Genomic DNA, 20,964 nt, shown 5'->3' on the forward strand with positions numbered 1-20,964 from the left:
TGGAGGCCGCCATCTTGGCTCCGGCACATGCGGGGCGGCCGCCAGGCCGCGCAGCCGAGCGCCGAAGCGCGGCGCCCTCCCGGCCCGCCCGCCCAGGTCGCGCAGCCGAGCGCCGACGCGTTCGCGCGGGCGGCCGAGCGGGCAGGCGGCGGCGGGCGCCGCGCCGCCTCAAGGCGAAGCGGCCGCCTGCCGAGCAATCGGCGCCCCCGACCGGCCAGGCGGGAGCGGCAGAGATTCGCGGGAGGCCGCGCCAGGCCGGAGAGGGGAGCGCCGAGCTAGCGAGCGCCGGGTTTGGGGGAGGGGGGGGGGGGGAGAAGGGGGCGCCATGGCAGTGTGCGAGGCCGGGACTCGGGGCCAAAAGGCCTCCAAACCCGGAGCACAGAGCCACGTCTGAGCCCGGGGCTGTGCCCAGCTCAGCCCCAGTGTCGTCCCCCTCCACACACACACACACACATTGACCCCGTCACCCCACCTGGCTCGATGCCCCGTTGCCGGTAACTGGGCTCGGCCTGGCCTAGCACCCATCCCTGGCAGGGAGAGGGGAACCGGCCTCTCCCCGGCCCCCTGCCACAATTTGGGACGTGCCGGTAGGTTTTTAGTCAAATCGTTTCGCCAAAAGCACAAAAAGAAAAAAAAAAAAGGAAAAAAAAAAAAACATGGTTTGTTACCAGAAGGGTTCTGGGGACCCTGCCTGGCTCCTGAGATCCCGGCGAGGGTTTTCGTTGAACGAGGGAGGCGCAAAATACAGGCTCAAACCCAACCAGGCGAAAGCAGCAACCTGCCCCGTGACCCCCATGTTCCTCTCAGGGCGGTGGTGGGGAACGACCAGCCACCGTCACTGGCGTGCGCTCACAATTTTAGGCAAGACTATCCCCAAAATATCCCCAAACGAGCGCAGGGAGCGGCACCGAGAGAGCGCGAGGATGGGAGGCCGGGCCGGGCGGGCTGCTGGCGGCAAAGCCCCACAGGAAAAAGGGAAGCAGTGCTGAGGCCGTTCCTCATTCCTGTGGCATCAGGACCGGACGGGAACGCAGTGGAAACACATGTAGGAAGCAAAAAGCCGCCCCGGCTCACTAACGCCTGCTGCAAAACCCCAAAGCAACGGTCAAAGCCGCGCGGAGGAACAACGCGGCGGCGAGAGCCAGGGTGCGGAGTCCCAGGCACCCAGCCCAAGGGGGCTTCTCGCCTTACAAGGCGAGGATCCAAATGCAACAGCCTGCAGGGCTCAGTCTACGACCAGGCTATAATTACACCACGAACATCCCACGGCCTGCGAGAAACCCACCTGCCATCCCCAGAGCGCCCAGAGAATAAAAGCAAACAAAACCAAACCGAGAAGAGGCTGCAGGGGAGAGGAGACAGTCCAACAAAAGCCCGCAGCTACAACAAATATAGATCCACATTTGACACTCATTTTTTTTTTCAGCACGGTAAAATTTTGGAGGTTCAGCTTCCTACCTTCTTCCCCATCTGAAGACCACGCTCCTTACGAACCGCTTGAAGTGGGGCTGTTGATGGACTGAACAGCGCTGGCTTTCGAGAGGCTAAAGAAATGACGGCGGCCCAAATCTTGATGTTTTAGGAGCTTTCCAAGCTCGCAGCAGCAACCAGAGACCCCCAGTGGTCTCAGTCCAGCAACAACACGGACTGTGTCGTTCCAGACAGCTTTCAGGTGCTGAGAGGACACCCGCTCACCTGTGGACCACGACTGCAAACACCCCGTGAAGGATCCCAGCATGAGTTCTCAAGAAACCACTCCAGGACCCAGAAAAGCTCCTGACAGTCTCCAACGTCCTGGCCACCTCCGTCACAACCAAAAAAAGGCTCAAGCTTGGACAACCTGTTCCTTTAACCTTGCTGCAAGGGACGGTCCACGGAGCAGCCGGTGCCACCTTAGAGCTGCAGGCTATGCTCAAATTTGCACCACGATCTGGGGGAAAGAAATCCCCAAACTGGAGCCAAATCTCGCTACTGCCTCGGGAAGATACAGAGAAGGTGACAAGGGACACTGAAAACGCTAGGACAGGCAGGACTCTGCTCGCTGGCTTGCTAAGGACGCGGGCTGGGGTAGGGATAAAAGCATCTGCCTTGGCTAACTAGCCAGTCTTTGACAGCATCCAGGGCTCTGTGGAAGCAGATTCCTGCCAAAGGGACTGTTTGCCAGCTCCTTGTCACGCTTTTGAGCGCTCAGACACATTGCTTCCCCTCGCTGGCTTTGCTGAGGAAGAAGGGTTGCTAACGAACTGTGCGGGGAAGTTCCCCCTCGTTTCCCTGCCAGGCGGCAAGGCAATCTGTCAGCCACCACAGCACACCCTGCTCGTATGTATTTGGTCGTTGCGCGAGACTTCTCTCCTACGTGGCCTGGCTTAAAAGAGCGCAGGGCTGGAGAAGATCAGGTCCAGGAAACCTTGAGGTATGCGCCAGGCCCAGGAGCTTGCCGGAATTTAACAGGAAGAGGAGAAATTTAACAGGAAGAGGAGAAATTTAACAGGAAGAGGAGAAAGTCTCCTTCTACTACATTCTCTGAGTATATCACAGAATGGCTGAGGCTGGAAGGGATCTCTAGAGATCATCTGGTCCAACCCCTCTGCTCAAGCAGGGTCACCTAGAGCACGCTGCACAGGATCGCATCCAGGCGAGGTTTTGAGTATCTCCAGAGAAGGAGACTCCACAACCTCTCTGGCCAACCTGTTCTGGTGCTCTGTCACTCTCACAGTAAAGAAGTTTTTCCTTAAATTCAGACACAACTTCCCACGTTTGTGTCCGTTGCTTCTTGTCCTGACACCACTGAAAAGAGTCCGACCCCATCCTCTTGACACCCTGCCTTCAGGTATTTGTATACCTGAATGTTGATAAGATCACCTCCTCAGTCTTCTCCAGGCCAGCTCTCACAGCCTTTCTTCATAAGGGAGATGCTCCAGCTATAATCATCTTTGTAGCCCTATGCTGGCCTCTCTCCAGTAGCTCCATGTCTCTCTTGTACTGGGGAGCCCAGAACTGGGCTCAGTACTCCAGATGTGGCCTCACCAAGGCTGAGTAAAGGGGCAGGATCACCTCCCTCGACCTGCTGGCAACACTCTTCCTAATGCACCCCAGGATACCATTGGCCTTCTTGGCCACAAAGGCCCATTGCTGGCTCATGGTCAACTTGTTGTCCACCAAAATTCCCAGGTCCTTCTCCACAGAGCTGCTTTCCAGCAGGTCACCCGTAGCCTGTATTGGCGCACAGGGTTATTTCCTCCTAGGTGCAGGTGCACTTGTCCTTGTTGAACTTCATGAGGTTCCTCTCCACCCAACTCTCCAGCCTGTCCAGGTCTCTCTGAATGGCAGCACAGAACCCCGGGGTTATCAGCCACTCCTGCGAGTTTGGTATCATCAGCAAACATGCTGAGGAGGCACTCTGTCCCTTCATCCAGATCATTGATGAATAAGCTGAACAGGATAGGAGCCAGTACTGAGCCCTGGGGAAGTCCACTAGCCACAGACCTCCAGCTAGATGTAGCACCACTGATGACAACCCTCTGAGCTCTGCCTTTCAGCCAGTTCTCAACCTACAGTGGCCATAGATCAGCAATGGTGAGAATGGAGCTCAAATTCAAGCCAGAAACCAGCAGAGAGCTTCCTTTTGCTTCACTGTGGTGCTGCCTACCATCAGAAACCTTTGGAGAGCAGAAGGGAGAATATCAAGGGCAACAGCGCACGTGATCCCAGTGCAGGGAAAGGAAGGAAGTGAAGCAGGAGGCCAGCGAGAGCTTTTCAGTAACCTGGAACTCAAGAAGGGAATCAAAGGCAGCGGAAAGTAGGTCAGGCTGTGGGCAAGCACAGAATGAGCACACAGGGACAAAAATCAGAAGGGCTAACACAAAAAGGAGATCACCTTGCTGTGCCCTGAGAACTGCAACACGAGGAGGGGGCCTCAGAGCACATTAACCTGGGAAGAAAGGTAGTGGCATCTCCAAAAACTCAGCTGAACGCTGCCCTGGGCAACCTGCCCCAACTTTGCATTTGGCCCTGCTCTGAGCTGGGGTCAGATAGAGAGCTCCAAAACGCTCTTCCAACTTGTGTACATCTGTGATTAACGCAGGTGCCGTGGGGGACACAGACTCCTTGATGGCAAGGAGAACTAAAGGCCACGTCCACAAAGCTCAAAGGTTTTGACTCCTTTTCTTTCCCTTTGCTGAGGGGTGACCACAATTAACTGGAGGAAGCAAAGGTCAGAATGGAAATAAGAGGAGGCCAGAGGCTGTTCAGCTACGCCGAAGCCTTCGCACTCGAATCAAATTATCGAGAAGGAAACAAAAAGCTCAGACAAATCTAGAAGAAACATCCTCTTCCAGCCCAAGATGTGCTGCTGGAAGAGGTCACCTTGCACGGGCTCCTCTGCAGCACTGCTGCCGACACGACCACTGCCAGCTTGGTGGCAGAGCAGTGGGTGGAAGCTCCCTTGTTCTACTTAAGCAAACCTCTGCTGGGATAGTTTAATTTTGGGATCCGAACTAGCACGGTTGAGTTTGCTCAAAATAGATGCGTCTGTCAGCAGATCAGCACTACCAGTCCCTGGCAAAGGAAGGAGCGAGAGAGCACAACATCAAGGGAAAGGCGAAGGGCAGGAGCGTTCCCACCAGACGGCCAGCGCTGGGAGAGCGATGCTGCCATTCCCACCCGCTCCCTACAGCGCTTTTGGCCTCGTGAGAAATTATCTTTGAAAGCCCAAAGGTGACTGGAGCTGTAGAGGGATGGGGAGAGGACAGGCAAACCTAGGGCCTGCGCTCAAGAGGAGGACAGAGGAGGATGGGGAGGCGTTCACATCATCACAGCCCGGCTGTATTCCACTTGCTTTCCTTTTGACGGCTCAAAATCTGCAGGCACCTGGCAGATGACAAGGAACAGATAGATAGAACAAGCCAGGTAGAAACCACACAACCCATGCCACTCTGGTCTCCTTCAACCTCTAACGCCCGGGATGAGAGAAGCCAGGGAGAGGAATCTAAGCACCACTGCGTCCGCTCCCTCGCCCACTCACGTCTCCAAGGGGACCACCTCTGGGTTCCCCTAGATGTCCTTACAATTAATTTTTGAGCTTTTCATCCTCATACTCCTTTTTTTTTTCCATTAGTTGCCCCCCAGAATGAGCTCCCTAGTCTCCTCTTTTCTCTGGCCCTGTGCCATCCAGGGTGCTTTCGTAAGGATTGGGACCAGTGCCTGGAAAATGCAGAAAAAACCTATGCCAGTCCTTGTAGATGGGGGGGGGGAAATCAGAGATGCAGCCTCTTTAATAAGATTTCTGAGGCTGCCTCATCTTCAGAAGCAGTCATGAATGCGTGACCTAGAAATTATTTTCAGGTTAGATGCGGATGTAGCTAAGAAGCCAAATTCGAGGAGCAGTTACGAAGGGTGTCCTGGGAACCAGGAGACAGACCGAGTTCAGCACGAGCTCTCCTAAAACTTGCTCCAAACTAAGTTTTTATTAACAGGTCGGATGGGGCAGCAGCCTCGCTCAGCGTACAAAGCACTGCAGCCTATTCAAAGATGCCAGTAGACAATTTCAAACTGGCCTAGGAAAGCTGGAAAAAGATCTGTCAGGAGAAAAAAAAATCCCCAAATCCAACCTACTTCCCAGATGGATGCGGGTCAGAGACAAATGCGGCGCTACATCTCAGAGGAACAGCCCACCGCAGAGCGCAGGTAACTGGGGCAGAGAGGTTTCTTTGACTGAAAGGACGACAAAACCAGCAAGCAGAATATCACAAAAATATATAACAAACACGAAAAATGAGGACTAAATCTGACGAGTACAAACTCCCAGCTGGGAACCGAATACCAACAAGGGGAACCAAAGCAATACACAAAATGTCTCTGGCCAACAAGATGATGGAAATTGTTCAGGTCCATTGGGAAAAGACCTCAAAGCAACAGAGTTGAGCATTTTTTAGATCTACGGAAAAGAACTTTCTTTGCTAACGAGAATGTAGAATACCAGTTAACAATATTTTGACGCAACTTGTATTTCTGCTGTTGAGACTTGTTAACGGAAGACCTGGAGAACATGCAGCCCAGGACAGATATGCTGGTCAACCTGACATGGTCTGGACAGAGCTGAGCAACTCTGATGCTCAGAGCAGTGTGAACAGGCCTTTGGAAGAGCACCAAAGCCCATCAACGGAGCCCATCAACAGGCCCTTGCAGGCAGCTCAGAAGGCAAAATAGCTGGATGAGGAAATGAGTTCCACCAAGGTCAGTACTGAAACATCTGCTCCAATCTTCTCCTCAAGACTGACCAGCTCAGAGAGACATTTCCATGTGCAAACATCCCTCTGAAAGGTCACTGCATGCTACGTTTTGGCAGATGCTGGGCTGACAAGATGGTTGAGCTGGTTCCTCACCCTCGGATTAGCTTTCCGTTCCCGGCAGGAAGCAGGAGACTGTGCCAGAGCTTGGGTACAGCATCCTTTGGACAGGCTTTGCAGTGAGAATGACCCTACGGCACCATCAAATGGAGTTTTATTCCGAAAGAGAGGTTAACGAGGGGGTCGATGCTCTTCAGCTAAGGAAGGGCTTAGGCATTGTAGGAGCAGCCCCAGTTCTGTGGCCTCATCTGAGGGCTAGTGAGCAAATGCTCATTTGCTCTCCTGGCTCTTCACCTTGTCAGACCAGACTTGGTGACATTGTTGCTGTGCAGGAGCAGATCTAGAGGAGAAGTCCAGGCCTAGCAGAAAGCCTTGCACTTTGGGGCCAATAAGGGAGGCAAAGGAACGTTAGATCTGCAGAAACGGAGAAGAAAAACCATAAGACGACGCTGCCAGGCCAGCGGAAGCAATCTTGGGGGCAGAGCAAGGTGAGGCAGGCTGAAAGGGAGGAGAGCTACAGGATGTTTTCGGGAGGATATCATTGCCTAACATTTCCCAGCGCCTGCCAAGAGGAGCCACGTGTTCTCCGAGGTAGCTGCCAAAAGGTTTGGAGCAGGAGATATACAAACAGTCTCTGCAGAAAGCCAAGCCAGGGTTTAAGGAGGCACTTGCAGCAGCAGGGCACACTTTTGCCCATCGCGACGTACGGAGAAAGCAACGGGTGAGCGCAGGAAACACCACCCGGGACAGCAACCACCAGCCCCAGGACAAGGTGCTCTCTGCAATGGGGGCCGTGTCCGATTTTAAGAGCGGCGCTTCAAGGGAAAGGCACCGCGAACGATCGAGGGTCTAAAAGCACGACCAACACGGACCAACAAGGAAAGATCTCAGTGGCAGCCCATAGACGAGCGCAAGACGTCGCCTCCGCTTAGCACGGGTAAGACGAGCGGCGACGGACTTAAATACTAAAAGCACCAAAGGTCCCATCAGCTTTTCTAGGTGCGAGGACAGGCTAGGCGGCAGCAGCGCAGATGCCGCGGAGGCTCCGCCGGAGACGGGAGCAGGCGGGCTAAGGTTGGTTTAGCCGCTGCCGACCTGCTTTAGAGCAGCGGGAGGGCGCAGGGCACCTCCGAGGTCCCTCGGTGCCTCGCAACATCCTGTTTTTGCTACACAGAAATAAGCAGCCCTAATTCTGATCCGTGGAGTCACGTTCTTGCCACAGACCCGAACGCCTACTTCCTCCCTTTGACTTTTAGTTTTGCTTAAAGCCTTTTTTTTGATTTTTTTTTTTTTTTTTTTTTTGTTTTTTTTTTGTTTCCCCTCCTCATTTAAACACGAGTTCGAGGGTGCGAGACTGGCAGGGGCTCCCTCGGCAATTTTCTTTCCCGGGGCGGGGGGGGGAAGGCAGATCGCCCCATCACGGCACGGGGAGCGGAGTCCTCCGCCTTCGTTCCCCCCCCGCCGCACCCCGATCAGAAACCGCGAGCTGCGCGGCCGACCTAGCAAACAGCTCACAAAACACTCCCCGAAACAGGATTTCTCCCCGCAGGAGGAGCGCTCCGTTCCGGCCCCGCGGATGCAGGGATTTGGTTTCGGGTCTGCAAGCAACCGAGGCAATTTCTCGCTCGCCATCCGGGAACGGTGGTCGTGGGTTTATAAAAACGGGCGAAAAATCCTCTTGCTACCGATTCCGTTCCCCTTCGTCGCCGGTCTACAAAACGCGCCCCGATAATTTGTTTGTTCGGCTGCTTTGCTGCAGCCGGAGCAAGAGTTAAATAAATATAGCATGCAACACGGGCCGCTCCGTTCTTAATAAAAAAAAAAATAAATAAATTCCTTGCGACAGATGCATCCAGCGTCCAGCCAAAGGCGGCCTCAAAGAGCCGTTCGGGGGCTCCGAGCGAAACGAGGAAGGTTTTTCCCGCGCTCCCAGCTCCTCGCGGGGAGCGTAACTAAGAGACTTCGTTCTTGGATTTAAACACGAAAGCCGCGGCCCCGGTTACCGAGCGCCGACGGCTACCTCCGCGCGACCTGCCGCGCATGCCTTGGTTACACAACGGGTCGCTGGGCCCGGCGCAGTCCTCACTGGGGGATTTTTTTTTTTTTTTTTTTGTCGTCGTCGCTTTTTCGGCTTTCCGGACTTACCCATTTTCTCAGCGTTCCTTCCCAGAGAGGCTGCTCGTAAAAGGAAACACGGAGCGAGTTCGGTTTAAACCCAGGCGCTCCCTTTGAGCTCTGGCCTCGCTCCGCCGTTCGCTTTCGAACGTCCGCCCTCCAGCTAAAAAAATTTCGGGTTTTTAAACGAGACGCCGACGCGGGCCGGTCGCTCGGCCGAGGACGGAGCCGCAACCCAATTCCTCCCGCCCCGTCTCCATCCCGCTCTCGACGGAGACGATCCCCCTTCGGCCGACGTGACGGCTCTGCCGAGAGGTTTCCCAGCTGCCAAGAGCTGTTTTGTCCAAAAGACCCCGCGCGATCGTGTTTCGGGAGCCAGAGGCGCATCAGCATCCTTTCCTTAGGCAAACGCCGGCACGGTGCAACCCGTCGCGGTAGGAAACACAAATAAATAAATAAAAAAGCGGGAGCGATGGTGCCGGTACGCCCATATTTCAAGCCGTGGCTTGTTTTCTTTTCTGTTCTTAAAAGGTCTTAAGAGCGGGTACGTCTGGCTACGGGTCGCGCCAGGTTAAGAGCCGAATTAACCCCTTCCTCGAGGCGCGACCCGTTACCCAAGAGGCGGCCGCGCTCGCTCCTCCACCGAGGCGCTTTCCACCCTAAACATCCGAGCTTTGGGTTTTGAGAGAGCGGGCAACTAACTAGAGCGGCTTCAGGCAGCGGATCGTAGGCGCGGGGGAGACCTTGGAAAAAAATAAAATAATAAGAATAAAAAAAAAAAAATCGCCGGCCGCGAGAGCGTCCAACCGCTGACGGTGGAAACCCAGCTGAGCCCTCCAAAAAAAATAATAATAATAAAAAAATAAAACTAAAGCCGTTAGCTGGCAGCAGCCTCTGCCCTTGGCTAGGAGCTGCTCAGCTTCCAGGCCCTGCAACGCCAAGGAAGAAGAGTTTTGGGCTCGTTTGTGTTTTCGTTGGCATTCGCCGCGGTCAAGGCTCGTTCCAAAGAGCGGCCAGGCATGTGGAAGGGCCCGCGGAGAGCCAGCATTGCTGGCTCTTCTGCTCTTTCAATTAAAGACAGATACATCCCCGGCGGCAGGAACGCGACCCGAACGAGAAGCCGTTTTTCAAGGGGTTAAAGGTGCTGCCGGAAGCGCCGGGTAGGTGGGACTGTTTCCCCACCTCCGGCGTTAAGTCTCCCTAACGCGCCAGCGAGTTTTTATGGTCTTCAAAGGAACGAGATCTGCTTTGGAGGGACCCTTCGCGTTTAGCCCTGGAAAAAAAAAACGGCAGCCAAGGGAAGAGCCCAGCTCTTCACATCGGAGGTTGCATCCCGCCTTCCGCACGGCTGAGCGCCGCCGGGCCAAGCGGCTGCTCTGCTCTTTTCCCTCTCCGGCCCCCTTCCGCCCCGTGATTCGGGCACGTCGCAACGGAGGCTCCGGCTTCCCGGGTTTTCCCCGGCGGGAAACCGCTCCGCTCCTGGCCACGGCGTTCGTTCGATTTTAACGACAAAGCCCCGACGCGCGGCGCCCGGACGGACGGCGATCCCTCCGGCCGCCGTTCGAGAGACCAGGCTGCCCACAACGGGCGACCAGGCTCTTCCATCGACCGTGTTTTCCATCCGCCTGCCCCAAAAGCCGGGGTCGTTTTTCACCAGAGGACCACTGCTGGAGATGGATTCTCCACGCAGCACCTGGTTCTGCTGATTAAACCATTCCCTGGAAATCACCCCAACCTCGAGCAAGGATCTGCTCAGCGGGAGGAGGAGAAGATCCAGCTTAGGGGTTATCGAAAGGGTTTCTAGCTCGCCTAGGGCGTCTGAGTGACACTTACCGTCTCTGTAGGACTGCAGGGACTCATCTCCCCAGGCCGGAGGGAACGGGGACAGAGGAGACCGGGGAATGCTGCATTCGGACATGGGCGTCATGCTCTTGCGGGGCACGAAGCCATGCGCGTCCCTCTCGCGGCCCGGGGACGAGGGCTCCGTTCCCACCGCCGACTGCAGCATGGGGTGCTCGGCCGAGTTGGCCAGCAGCTCCTTGAGGATGTTAATCGGCGAGATGGTGAGCTCCCAGTTGGTAATACCAAAGTCTCTCAGGTGGGCCCTGGCGTGGCTGGAGAGGCCCGCGCGCGTGTCGAAGCCAGCCCCGCAGAACTCGCATCGCATCAGGCTGAACGTGCTCGGGTCGAAGTTGGCGACTGCGGAAAGAACAACACTCAAGTGAGCGGCTAACTAAACCCAAGCGGCTCGCCGAGAGGGTTTTACGGCACCCGGCACAACCAGGCACCTCGCGACACGGCAACGAGACGTGCCGGCAAGCTCGTGGCCGTCGCAGTTTGAGCTGGCCACGGTTACATACGTACCCATCGTCAGGAGGAGGAGAAAACCCCACCACTTAAACCAAGAAAATAGAAAGCACGGTGAATTGAATACATACTACCTTTTTTCTTCTTCTTTTGGAAGGAAAATTTTTGCTCAATAGCTTTCACTTCTTCCGCCGAGATGAAGTGACGGACGTTGTAGCTCACCCCCACCCTGTTGAGGTGGCCCCGCACGTGGTTCGCCAGCCCAATGCCGTTGTGAAACCTGTCTGGGCAGTAGGGGCACTTCCGCTCCTCGTTCTTCAGCATGGGCGAGTCGGAGTCCAAGAAGTCGTCAAGCTCCAGGGGACCCTCCAGAGGAGAGTCCAGCAGGAGCATGTCCAATGGGAGAGGTTCTTCCATCATGAATTCCCGGGACGCGACTGCTGCTTTCTTCTTGAACGGCTTCCCCCTGGGCCGCTTGGTCGCTTTGGGATGCAGGTTCACCTCCTCGAGGAGCACGATGGGCACCATCTTCCGCAGCTGCTGCTGCTGCTCCTCAGACGCTATCGAAGAATCCGTGGCTTTCAAGGTGTCTCTGAACGTCCTCTTGAGGTCCAAGGCAGCTTGAGGGATGGCAACAGGTTTGATGCCTCTGCTCTCGGTCAGGTCTATTTCTGTGGTTACAGAGATGTCCTCTTCCATGCTCCCGGCGTCGTTGGCCACCATCCATTTGTGCCTGAGCTCCTCCAGCCCCGCCGGGTGGCTCCTGAGACCGTCACCTTCTGCCTCGAGGTGCTGAGCTGCTGCTTTTTTTTTCAGCTGCTGCAGAGCAAAGTGGGAGTAGGCCTTTGCGGAAGGGAGGCCTGACAGCCCCAGGTTTTTGTGCGGGGCAGCGTAGGGAGCTGCCTTCCTGGCGTGAAACCCTGACGTCTGGTAGTCCTTTTTATTCGCCCCGTTGCTTTTGTCGAGCCGCGGGTGGCCTAAGGCAAAGCCATGGACAGCTTCGTAATGCGACGCGCTCTCACGGTGCGACGGAGGGAAGAGCCGCTCCGCTTTGCTGAAGTAATCCGGCTCGGCAAACCGCCCTGGCCGAGCGGGGCTGTAGGCATCTCTGCTAGTTCCAGGCTGATTGGGGTCTTCCTCAAACGCCTCTGCGTCCCAGGAGAGGTGGGAGTGGGCGTATTTCATGTGCTCCTTGAGGATGTTCTCGTTGGGGGCTGGGAAGCTGCACAGCATACAGGTGCTGAGCCCTTTGCCGCTGCCGTGAGGCGGCACCTGCACCTGCAGGGCTACGTGTTCGTTTGGTTTGAAGTGTTTGTAGATGCCGTGCGCTGGGCTGTCCCGCGTTTCTCCGCTGCCAGCGCTTCCAAAGAGATTCATGTTCTTTGCGCCTTGGTCCTTCCTCTCCTTGACGTGCATCTTGGCGTGCTGGACAAAGATCTTGGAGGAGTTTGTGCCAAAGACGCATTTGGGGCACTGGAGCCGGGCTTCCCGGCCTTCATCTGGAAACTCGTTCAGCTTCTGGATTTCTTCAATAATTTTTTCCCTGGATTCTTGGTGGAGCCTTTTGTGCTGCTCCAGAGACGCAGGGTCTCCAAAGGCCCATCCGCACTCGTTGCAGCAGAACTGGCACTGCCCTCCCAAAGCATCTCTGTCTTGGTCCCTCCCTGGTCCACGATTATGCTGAAGCATGTGATCCATCAAATGTTCCTTCTTCTTAAAGTAAATGCTGCATTCGATGCACGTGTACACCGTCGGGTCCTCCTCCGGGCCCAGCTCTTCTTTTCCCTGCTCCTCCAGCAGGACGCTGCACACGTAGGGCCTCATCTCAATGTCGTAGGAGCTGCAGGGAGCTGGCTCCAGAGACATCAGTGGGATCCGCTCCACTGAATCTTCGGCGTTTACCGTCCAGGACTGTTTGCCGATGGCGAGGTCGGCGCCGAGCTGAAGACCCGGCTTCTGTATCGTCCACTCGGCTGCGCCGAGCGGGCCGACGTCGCCCAAGTCCGCCTCGACCACCAGCCCCTTCCTGTGCGAGGAGGAGCTCTCAAGGGCTTTGGGCTTGCTGAGGACGGGGTTTAGCGTTTTTCTGAACACCGTCGGAGTCAGCGGAGGAGGCACTTCACGCACGGCCTGGCCCCGAAAGGGTAAGCTCGTTGCTACATCTGTCGGCTTGCTTACGTCTTTGTAGTGAGGACTCGGGCTTTTATTGGGTCTAGAAATCCAGTCAACCCTCTGGATCCCCCTCTTGCTTTTATCTAAGTGCTCTTTGCTGAGGCTTTCAAGTTGCTTTGGTTCATTTTTAAGATATTTGTCTTCGCCGCTGCCAGCCGGCGCCCCCGGACAAGGGCTGGGCGTCTCTTCTGCTGCTGCTCTGCCGGAGTCCAAGTCCTCGGGGTCGCTCTCCAGTTGCTCAGGATCCACCTGCACAGTATTTACAAGCTGGGGCTCCACAGCGAATGCCGACTCCTTTACGCACCGCCCGTCCTTTGAGTCCTTCAAGCCAGAGAGTCTCTCTAAAGTGCTTTCTTCTCTCCCGTCTCCCACTCGGGTCTCCAGGGTGGAAGAATCCCAGGCCCCACTGCTCGATACAGTCATGTTTCGTAGGTCTATGGAGCTCCTGGCATCCGTTCTGTACAAAGCCTTCTTGAACTCCAAATGTTCTTCATTCGTGGAGCTGCAAATAAGTTTTGACAGTTATTAGCCAGTTAATAGGATAGTTTAAAAAAAAAATCCATTTACAAAAGGCCCGGTCTGGAACCAGAGAGCGCCTGCGCATTATGCTGCATGCTGGCATACCGCAGGCTGGGGGTTTCACAGCAACTCCTGTATCCAAATATCAAAAATTTGGGACACACGGAGCTGAAGGAGCACTCATCCCTTCCCATCCTCCCTTGGCCATGCAGAGCTATAATCTGTTCTGCGCCTTCTCCTGGGCTTCTTTCAATGACGGCTGTAATTGCTCCCTACGGACGCTCTTCTGTGTTTGTGCCAGGCACGACAGGAGCATCCTTCCTGTTGGAAAACCCGCACGTTCCCATCACCGATTCCTGCCTTGGGCCAAAAGAAAAAAAAAAAAAATCATCTTCCCTTCACTCCACCCCACTCTCTGCTTCTCCTCCTCCTCTTTCCCCTGCTAACTCCTTGGGATGCTGCAGGCTTGGACAGCTCATGTATCACTGAACCAGGATGTTTGCTCAAAACAACGACATTTGCTACTGTCAGGTCAAACAATGAGCTACTGAAGTTTTCAGAGTTGCATAAAAACGGATCTAAGTGTCAACGCGGACCGTGGCCAAGGTCTCGGGCACCAAAAGATGATCCAGGTAAATCCTCCATGGGTAAATGGAGGTCCCTAGGTGGTCATTCTCCACAGTGAGAGTGGGAAATGCTGACCGTCATCTTCCTTTCTTCACCGTACACAGAACCCAAGCCACAGAGTACACAGGATTGAGGTTGGTCCTCCCTATCCTCCCCCAGACCCTCTGCATGGACCCCAAACCTGGGCAGGTCCCATCACATGGCTGGACAACAAGTGCCTCCATCGGACAAGCTCCACAGTGGGACCGGGTGGCTCCATGCCACCCATATGTCATGGAGCAGGTTGCTGTGGGCCCCACAGCACCAAAGATGCATTCGGTGTTAGAAAAGGGGTGAATGAGCCCGTGAGCATACTAGCCTGTGCCCTGGAGGTTTTGAAAGTCCTACGTTAGGCTTGGAGGCTTTCTCCTGGAAGGAAAAGGAACGTGCTTAGGGCCATGAGGATGCAGCAGAGGCACTTGATGCTCTCCAAAATACCCTGGGAGACTGGAGACGTCTGCATGGGACCAGCAGCTGTGACACAAGACCTGCAAGAACCCCAGGACCTTGCGCTGGGCTGGCAGGAGGTTGAGCGTGAAAGCCGAGAGCCTCAACCAGCACCAGATTGCCACGTTGAGGCTTCCGAACTGGTATCCAAGAGATCCAGATGACCCGGTGTCCCCAGCGAGCAGCCATGACTCAAACTTGCCCTCCCTGCAAGCGATTCCAGGCACGTTGCTCAACTGGGCTGTGCCCGCTCACTGGAGCAGTGGGGGCCCCACACAGCAGGAAGAGGTGGCCTCCACTAAGAGCTTCAAGCAGGGATGCCATGCAGATGGCATGTTTGGCAGATACGGGCTCCAGGGCCAGGGCTGAGCAGATGTGGAGCCTCCGCAGAGGAAAACAAGGCTCTTCCATGCACCCAGCCCTGCCCTGAGGATACAACCTCTATCCTCCACCGCCAACTTCACGCCCAGCTTCTTCTTCTAAGCAGCACATACAGCACGGCAGGGCACACGCTCGCCGCTTCGGATGCAAAACGTCCCCATTTGCATCCAAACCTACGCCCACCAAACCATCCCCAGGAAGGAACCTGCCAGGCTGCAGAGCCCGGAGACACCCGGAGGAGCTCGAGACCTCGTGCAAGGAGCTGCTCCAGGCCAACAAACCGCTATCTCGCGGGTCAAGTCGCACCGCCAGGAGAACAAAGCGCCTTTGTTGGAGATGGCAGGGCTGCCAGTTCCACGCGCCGCCTCTCTCTCTCCCTCTCGTTCTCTTTTTAAACCTATTTATTTCCAAGTCGCTTCCAGAAGAGCAAATCTGGGGGGCCAACTGAGCGCCCCGCCATGCTGCCCCCGCCTGTCTTGACTCAAAAAATCATTCCCTGCTTTTAACGGGAGAGAAATCGCTGCTGACTGCGGGACGAGCTCGCTCCGTTGTCTGCGGCGCGATAGCGGGGAAACGTGATTCCCATATGCACCGTAAACCCTGCAAACGTTCTTAAAAATAACTCGCTAAGGAAACCGCTGGCCCAGGAAGGATCAGTCAACAGCAGCTACTAAAATAAACCCGTTAAAACGTGCTGGGCATCGGCTGCATTGCAAAAACAGGCCTGGAGGTAGAGTCTAAGCCAAGCGCGGGTCCGCACGCAATTTTCTGGTGGCACGAGGAAGGACGCGCAGACCCTTCTCTGCGCAAGGCTTGGGCTGCCACCTCTACATCTTTCTTTTGCAGTGGGTTAAGAGCTACTTGATCGGCCCTGGGACACCCGATGCAGCCAGGTCAAGCATCCACCTCCCACCGTCTCTCTCCCTTGCTCCGAGGACAATCCCGACAGCGGGAAGATACTCCAAGGGGCTACTTGGGGGCGGCGAAAGCAGGGAGGCTCCCTGGGAAGCAGAAAAATGAGCTGGAGCAGAGCGGCCAGCGTTGGCTTGGAGCGAGGCAACTGTGTTGACCAGCTCCAGGGGGACTGCTGACGTCCTTGGTGCTGGGATAACCCTCTTTGGGGACAGGCGGGCAGATGTTTTGGGGGTTTTAGTAACTGGAGCACTGCCAACAAGGGGAGACCAGCTCCCGGATGCTCCCCGCTCTGCGACGGATCCTGGGAACTTACCCGAGTTCGGTCCTGTGAGCTGTGGCTGGGACAGCACCGGAGAGGGCAGGATCAGGCTCATCTGCAACAGAGAGGAAAGCTTCAAGGTCAGTGCCTAAAGTGAGGCTTGCTTTAGCGCAATTTGCAATAACGTGATTTGGCGTTAAAAAGCTTTCCCAGCAGATAAACCCCCTCTGCTCCGGCTGCCCGTCCTTCCTTCCTACAGCTGGGTCTGGATTACGGGAGGATTTCCAAGCCACACTTAAGAGGGTTTAATCCCGCGCGCAACTATTTGATGTATAATCGTCGCTGCAGCTAAGCAGTTTAAAGGAAAGATGCCCACGCCTCCGGCCACGCTCCCACCGCCCTGGAGCGGTACCTGGTGTGGAGCCAGGGCCAAGCAGCTGGACAGCGGTTGGCTTTGTCCACTCTGCAAAGGAGAGCGGTTCCTACAGGCTCTTTACGTGGGGCTCACGAGCGTCCCCCGCGCCTCCGTGCCCTTCGGCCAGTGCGCAAAGGTGTTGGTGGCTTTTCTCCAGATGCTCACGCGCGTGCTGGGAGCTCAGAGGAGACCTGCTTCGCTCTGGCAGTGGGTGAACCACCAGGATGGCTCCTGAGCTAAAATCAACAACCTCCAACCCTGCTCACGAGAAGATGCAAGATGGGGTTGTGTCTCGGCCGGCAAGGACGGGCAGGCAAATGACTCCTGGACTGCTGCGAAGCCCATCTGCAAGGTCTACCAAGCTATATCACAGCCAGACACATCTAAAATAGGAGGGAGGAAAGTCTGCAGCTCCATCTGGACATCAGCAATGAAGTCACACAGATCAAACCTACCTGGGCCAGGTCTTACTTCCAGGAGTTGGCCTCAGGCCAAGCTCCATCAGCCAAGGCTGAGCTCACAGCAGGACACATGGACCTTGCTCCTTGAGGCTCTGCCGTCACTGATACCAATGCAAAGGCTCCTCACCCTGCTCCAGCCATGTGGATGGAAGATGAGGACTCATTTGTTATCACAAACGAGGTCGGGAGCTTGGGGAAGCTGCAGCATAGCTGGGCGAATCCATGCTGCTTCTTGCAGCCCTGCCCCAAACGAGAAGACTTTTTGCTGGGACAAAGATCTGTCCCGCATCCCTGCTCCCAGCATCAGCTTGGGTCACGAGCTGCCCCACAACTGCCTGGGGCTCACCCCTGGGGACACGTGGCCAAGGAGTCAGGCTTTGCTAGAACAAACTGCAGGCTCAGCCCATGAAAGCCCAAACTGCCTGTCCTTGACCTCTACCAGGCCTTGTCATCCTCTCCAGCAGAAGCATCCACTCACAGTTTGCAGTTATTTTAGGGGCTCCTGGTCAAATACCATAAAACCTACAAATCGAACATGCCGGCCTGAGCAACACAGGGTTCAGGCCACCGTGTTGGTTCTGGAGATGAGGAAAGCAGGGCAGGACCTGCTCCACAAGCAGAACAGGAACATGAAAAGTTCAGGTTGGTTTTCAGCCCTTCCAACCTTTTAGGCTCCAGACACATTTAATGTGAGAATTTTAAGGTGGATCATCTCCAAGTTGTAGGTCTCATCCTGAGAAGGTGCTGGATTTTGAGCTCTTCCATCTAGACACGGAGCTAGGATGGGACAAAACGCCAGAGTTACCCTCCGTCGCTGTTGTAACGTCATCAAAACCTAGCCTGGAAACGTGGCTTTGGCAGGAGAGCATTCCTGGCTCCTCTTGGCTTCAAAGGCATTTTGGAAAAGGCCGGAGAGATGCAGGGCCAAGCTGTCGAGGTCATGCTAGACAGGGTCGCGTTCATTCAGGAAAGCCTGAGTCACCAAGCAGCCCGGTCCGGCGTGCCGGGGGAAGGGACGGGAGCTGTTGCCTGCAAAACACAACGCTCCCAAAGTGGTGGATTTGAAATCCTTCCAAAAATACGGAGCGCGAGGCTGAGCGGCAGGGAGAGGGACGACGGAGGAAGGAGGGGCAGAGGGTGCAGATCTTGGAGACGGTGGCAGGAGCCTTCCAGGAGCTCTTTTGTTCTCCAGAGCTCCAGCATGGCTCCTATTTTTAGAAACTGTCTCCTTTAGAGGAAAACATGCAGTGATTTATCTTTCTCCTGATGAGCACGTAACTGCACTCCCTGCAAATCCTGGTTTCTTGGAAACAGTAAGAGATGAGGGAGTTGAATGTCTTGGACTTAGCAGGCTCAAATTTACCCTCTATGGTAATCCAGCAAGGACTGCTCCTCTAACCACAGGAGCATAGATGCAGCTTCTCCCAAGAGAGCAGTGCCACTAATCCACATTCGGTTTCGAGCTCGCAGCCTCGCCGAGAGGTAAAACATCCTCGTCCCACCGCTGCGGGTCTCCCCTCTTTGTTTTTCAGTCTCCCAAGAGTTAAAACAGACCGGCCGGGACACCGAGACACTTTCAAAATAAAGACATCACGTGAGCTCGCAAGCAAAGCGGTGGCCAAAACACACACCGAGCCCCAAGATAAGCGAAAGCCCTCGCGTTTCTGAGCGCAGGAGGCGTTACGCAGAGCCCAGGAGTCCTCCTAGATACAACGGACTCGGTTCTAGACGCATTCGGTGACAGCTACTTACATAACGCGTTTCAAAGGTCGACGATTGAGAAATACTGGCATCTCTAGAAGAGCCGCAAGAGCTCTGGCTCATCAAGGCTGCCACAGGCAGGGTTGATAAGCAGAGGTTAACGGCATGCCTAAGAGGCACCATCGCATATCCCAACGCAACGATTTTGTCTAATCCTTCACAACCACCCAGGAAAAATACTAGGACAGACCGACCGACCCCTTGCACCTGTCAGCTCAGTTGGGTCCAGCTTAGCCACAGCTCCTGGGCGCAAGAAGTTTGCAAAGCAAGAGGAGAAGGGGCGTCTCGGCCAGCCGACGAGACCCCCGTGTGAAAACTTTGGGAAAAAATCCAAAACGACTTGAAAAACCGCCTCCAGTCTCAGCAGGGACGGTGGTGCCGGGTGCTTGAAAGAGCTTAGAGAAATGTCATGCCACTTCAGCTCTTGCATGATGGAGACGCACCACGCGGAGAATGCCCGGTCGCATGGCTGGTGGTCCCGATAGCTCACGATGCAACTCGGGGGAGTTCCTCTTTTTCCGAAACATAAGAAGTCGTGGCTCTTTTGAGCAGCAGATGCTTCCTATGCAAAGGGACTTTGTTTACGCTCTCCGATATGTATTTTAAGACCAACAACAGCCACGTGATGACATGACAAACGGTAGCTGAGCTTTTTAGCAACCGCCAGGAGGTTGCAAAGCCATCAATACGTTGGAGCGAGTCCAGCAAAGACCACCACGATGGTCAGGGATGGGAGGACGTGACACAGGAAGACAGACTGAGGGAACTAGGCTTTAAGAAGAAAGAACGAAGGGGCTGTCTACAGCTATGGATGGGAGAGCCTAGAGAGAACAGAGCCAAATTCCTCTTGGAGGTTCGCAATGAGAGGATGAGACATACTGCAACATGGGAAATTCCTCCCTGTAAGGATGGAACAATCTTCTGCAAGATGTGGGCAATCTCCATCCTTGGAGAGCCTCCAAATTACACTGGACGGAGCTTAAGCAACTCAGCTTAACTTGAACGTTGGCTGTGTTTGGAGCATAGAGATGGACTAAAGACCTCTGGAGGCTCCTTCCAACCTCAGTTATTTTGTGATTTTAAAATTTAACAGCAAACAAACCCAAGAGTCTTAAGCAAAAAGCAGTTTTTACAGATGGCAGTTTCTATACCCAGCTAGCAAGAAACAGGGAGAAAACCTGTTTTCTGAAGAATTTGATCAAGAAACTATGTTCTGCTGACAGCTTTCTACCCAGCTCCCAAAGAGGTGTCTAGCAATAGTCTAAAAGAGCGCAAGGAGTGAAGATAAAAAACCCTCTAAACGCATTATTATTAAATTATTTCCAAAACATCAAAAGCTCTTCAACTGCCTAAGAATCTGCCCCCTGAATAAAACAGAAGAAGGTTTCCTTTACATGCTCCTCCATGAGCACGAAGGATGGAGGAAGCCTACCTGACCTCCATGTGCCTTCTGCATCTCCAGCTCCTATCTCAGGGACAAGGGCGTGGGGTGGGAGACTCTGCTCCGACCTTCAGCCGTCCAGCAGGTCTTGAATCTACTCAAGGCAACTGGCTACCCACCGCAGTCGCTGGAGGGAAAACCGACACTTCCAAAGGACATCGGCCTGAGGATGAGTTGGTCTTCAAGGGAGAGAAACGGGCTCTTCCAAAGAGCAAAGACTCGGTTTAGACCCAAACCATATCCTTCAGAAATAATAATAATAAAAACAAAAATCAGGCAAAGTTCACCTATGGACAGGAATTTGCAACGCCACTTCGCCGACTAGCTCAAAGGCTTCCAAGAGCTCCCGAAAACCAGCTGATGATCTCCAAAGAGCCTGTCCTAAGCCTGCGCGTGCTCTCCGAGGCATTGTATTTTCCCAGCTATCCAGAACGAACGGAAGGAAAGGCAAGCGAGGTATTTTAGCTCCTCTGCAGCCAGGCAGAGAGACCCTGCCATCTGAGCAACGTATTAGGCAAGGGGTGAGTTATTGCATCATCTTCCGAGTAATGCGAGATGTCGCAAGGCATGATTTAGCTCTGGAATTAAAGACTAGCTCCTACTCAAGCTAATTCTTTAATCTCTAGTGTTTAATTTGAGAGCAAAAGGTACTGGATGAATTGCTCATTGGCGCTTGCAGCTGCTACTACTTCTGCACTGTAAACAGCTTGGGGAAAAAAAAAAAAAAAAAAGAAAAAAAAACTTTGGTTTCACATGTG

At 54.6% G+C, this 20,964-nt stretch overlaps 1 protein-coding gene across 6 annotated transcripts in view; it reads right to left on the reverse strand.

Annotated features, from left to right (window-relative positions):
• Positions 1 to 20,964, reverse strand: part of WIZ (WIZ zinc finger) — a 56,605-nt gene that overhangs the window by 10,617 nt on the left and 25,024 nt on the right. For 4 of the 6 annotated variants that reach the window (XM_062598420.1, XM_062598418.1, XM_062598421.1 and 1 more), the window contains 3 exons: positions 16,183 to 16,243; positions 10,901 to 13,443; positions 10,296 to 10,661 (listed from right to left, as the gene is read on the reverse strand). In XM_062598420.1, coding sequence (XP_062454404.1) covers positions 10,296 to 10,661; positions 10,901 to 13,443; positions 16,183 to 16,243 — 2,970 coding nt within the window. The remainder of the gene's footprint in view (positions 1 to 10,295; positions 10,662 to 10,900; positions 13,444 to 16,182; positions 16,244 to 20,964) is intronic. The other 2 variants (XM_062598423.1, XM_062598419.1) reach the window with 1 other exon arrangement.

Source organism: Rhea pennata, chromosome 33, assembly GCF_028389875.1.
Source record: "Rhea pennata isolate bPtePen1 chromosome 33, bPtePen1.pri, whole genome shotgun sequence".
In the NCBI taxonomy this organism is placed as follows: Eukaryota; Metazoa; Chordata; class Aves; order Rheiformes; family Rheidae; genus Rhea; species Rhea pennata.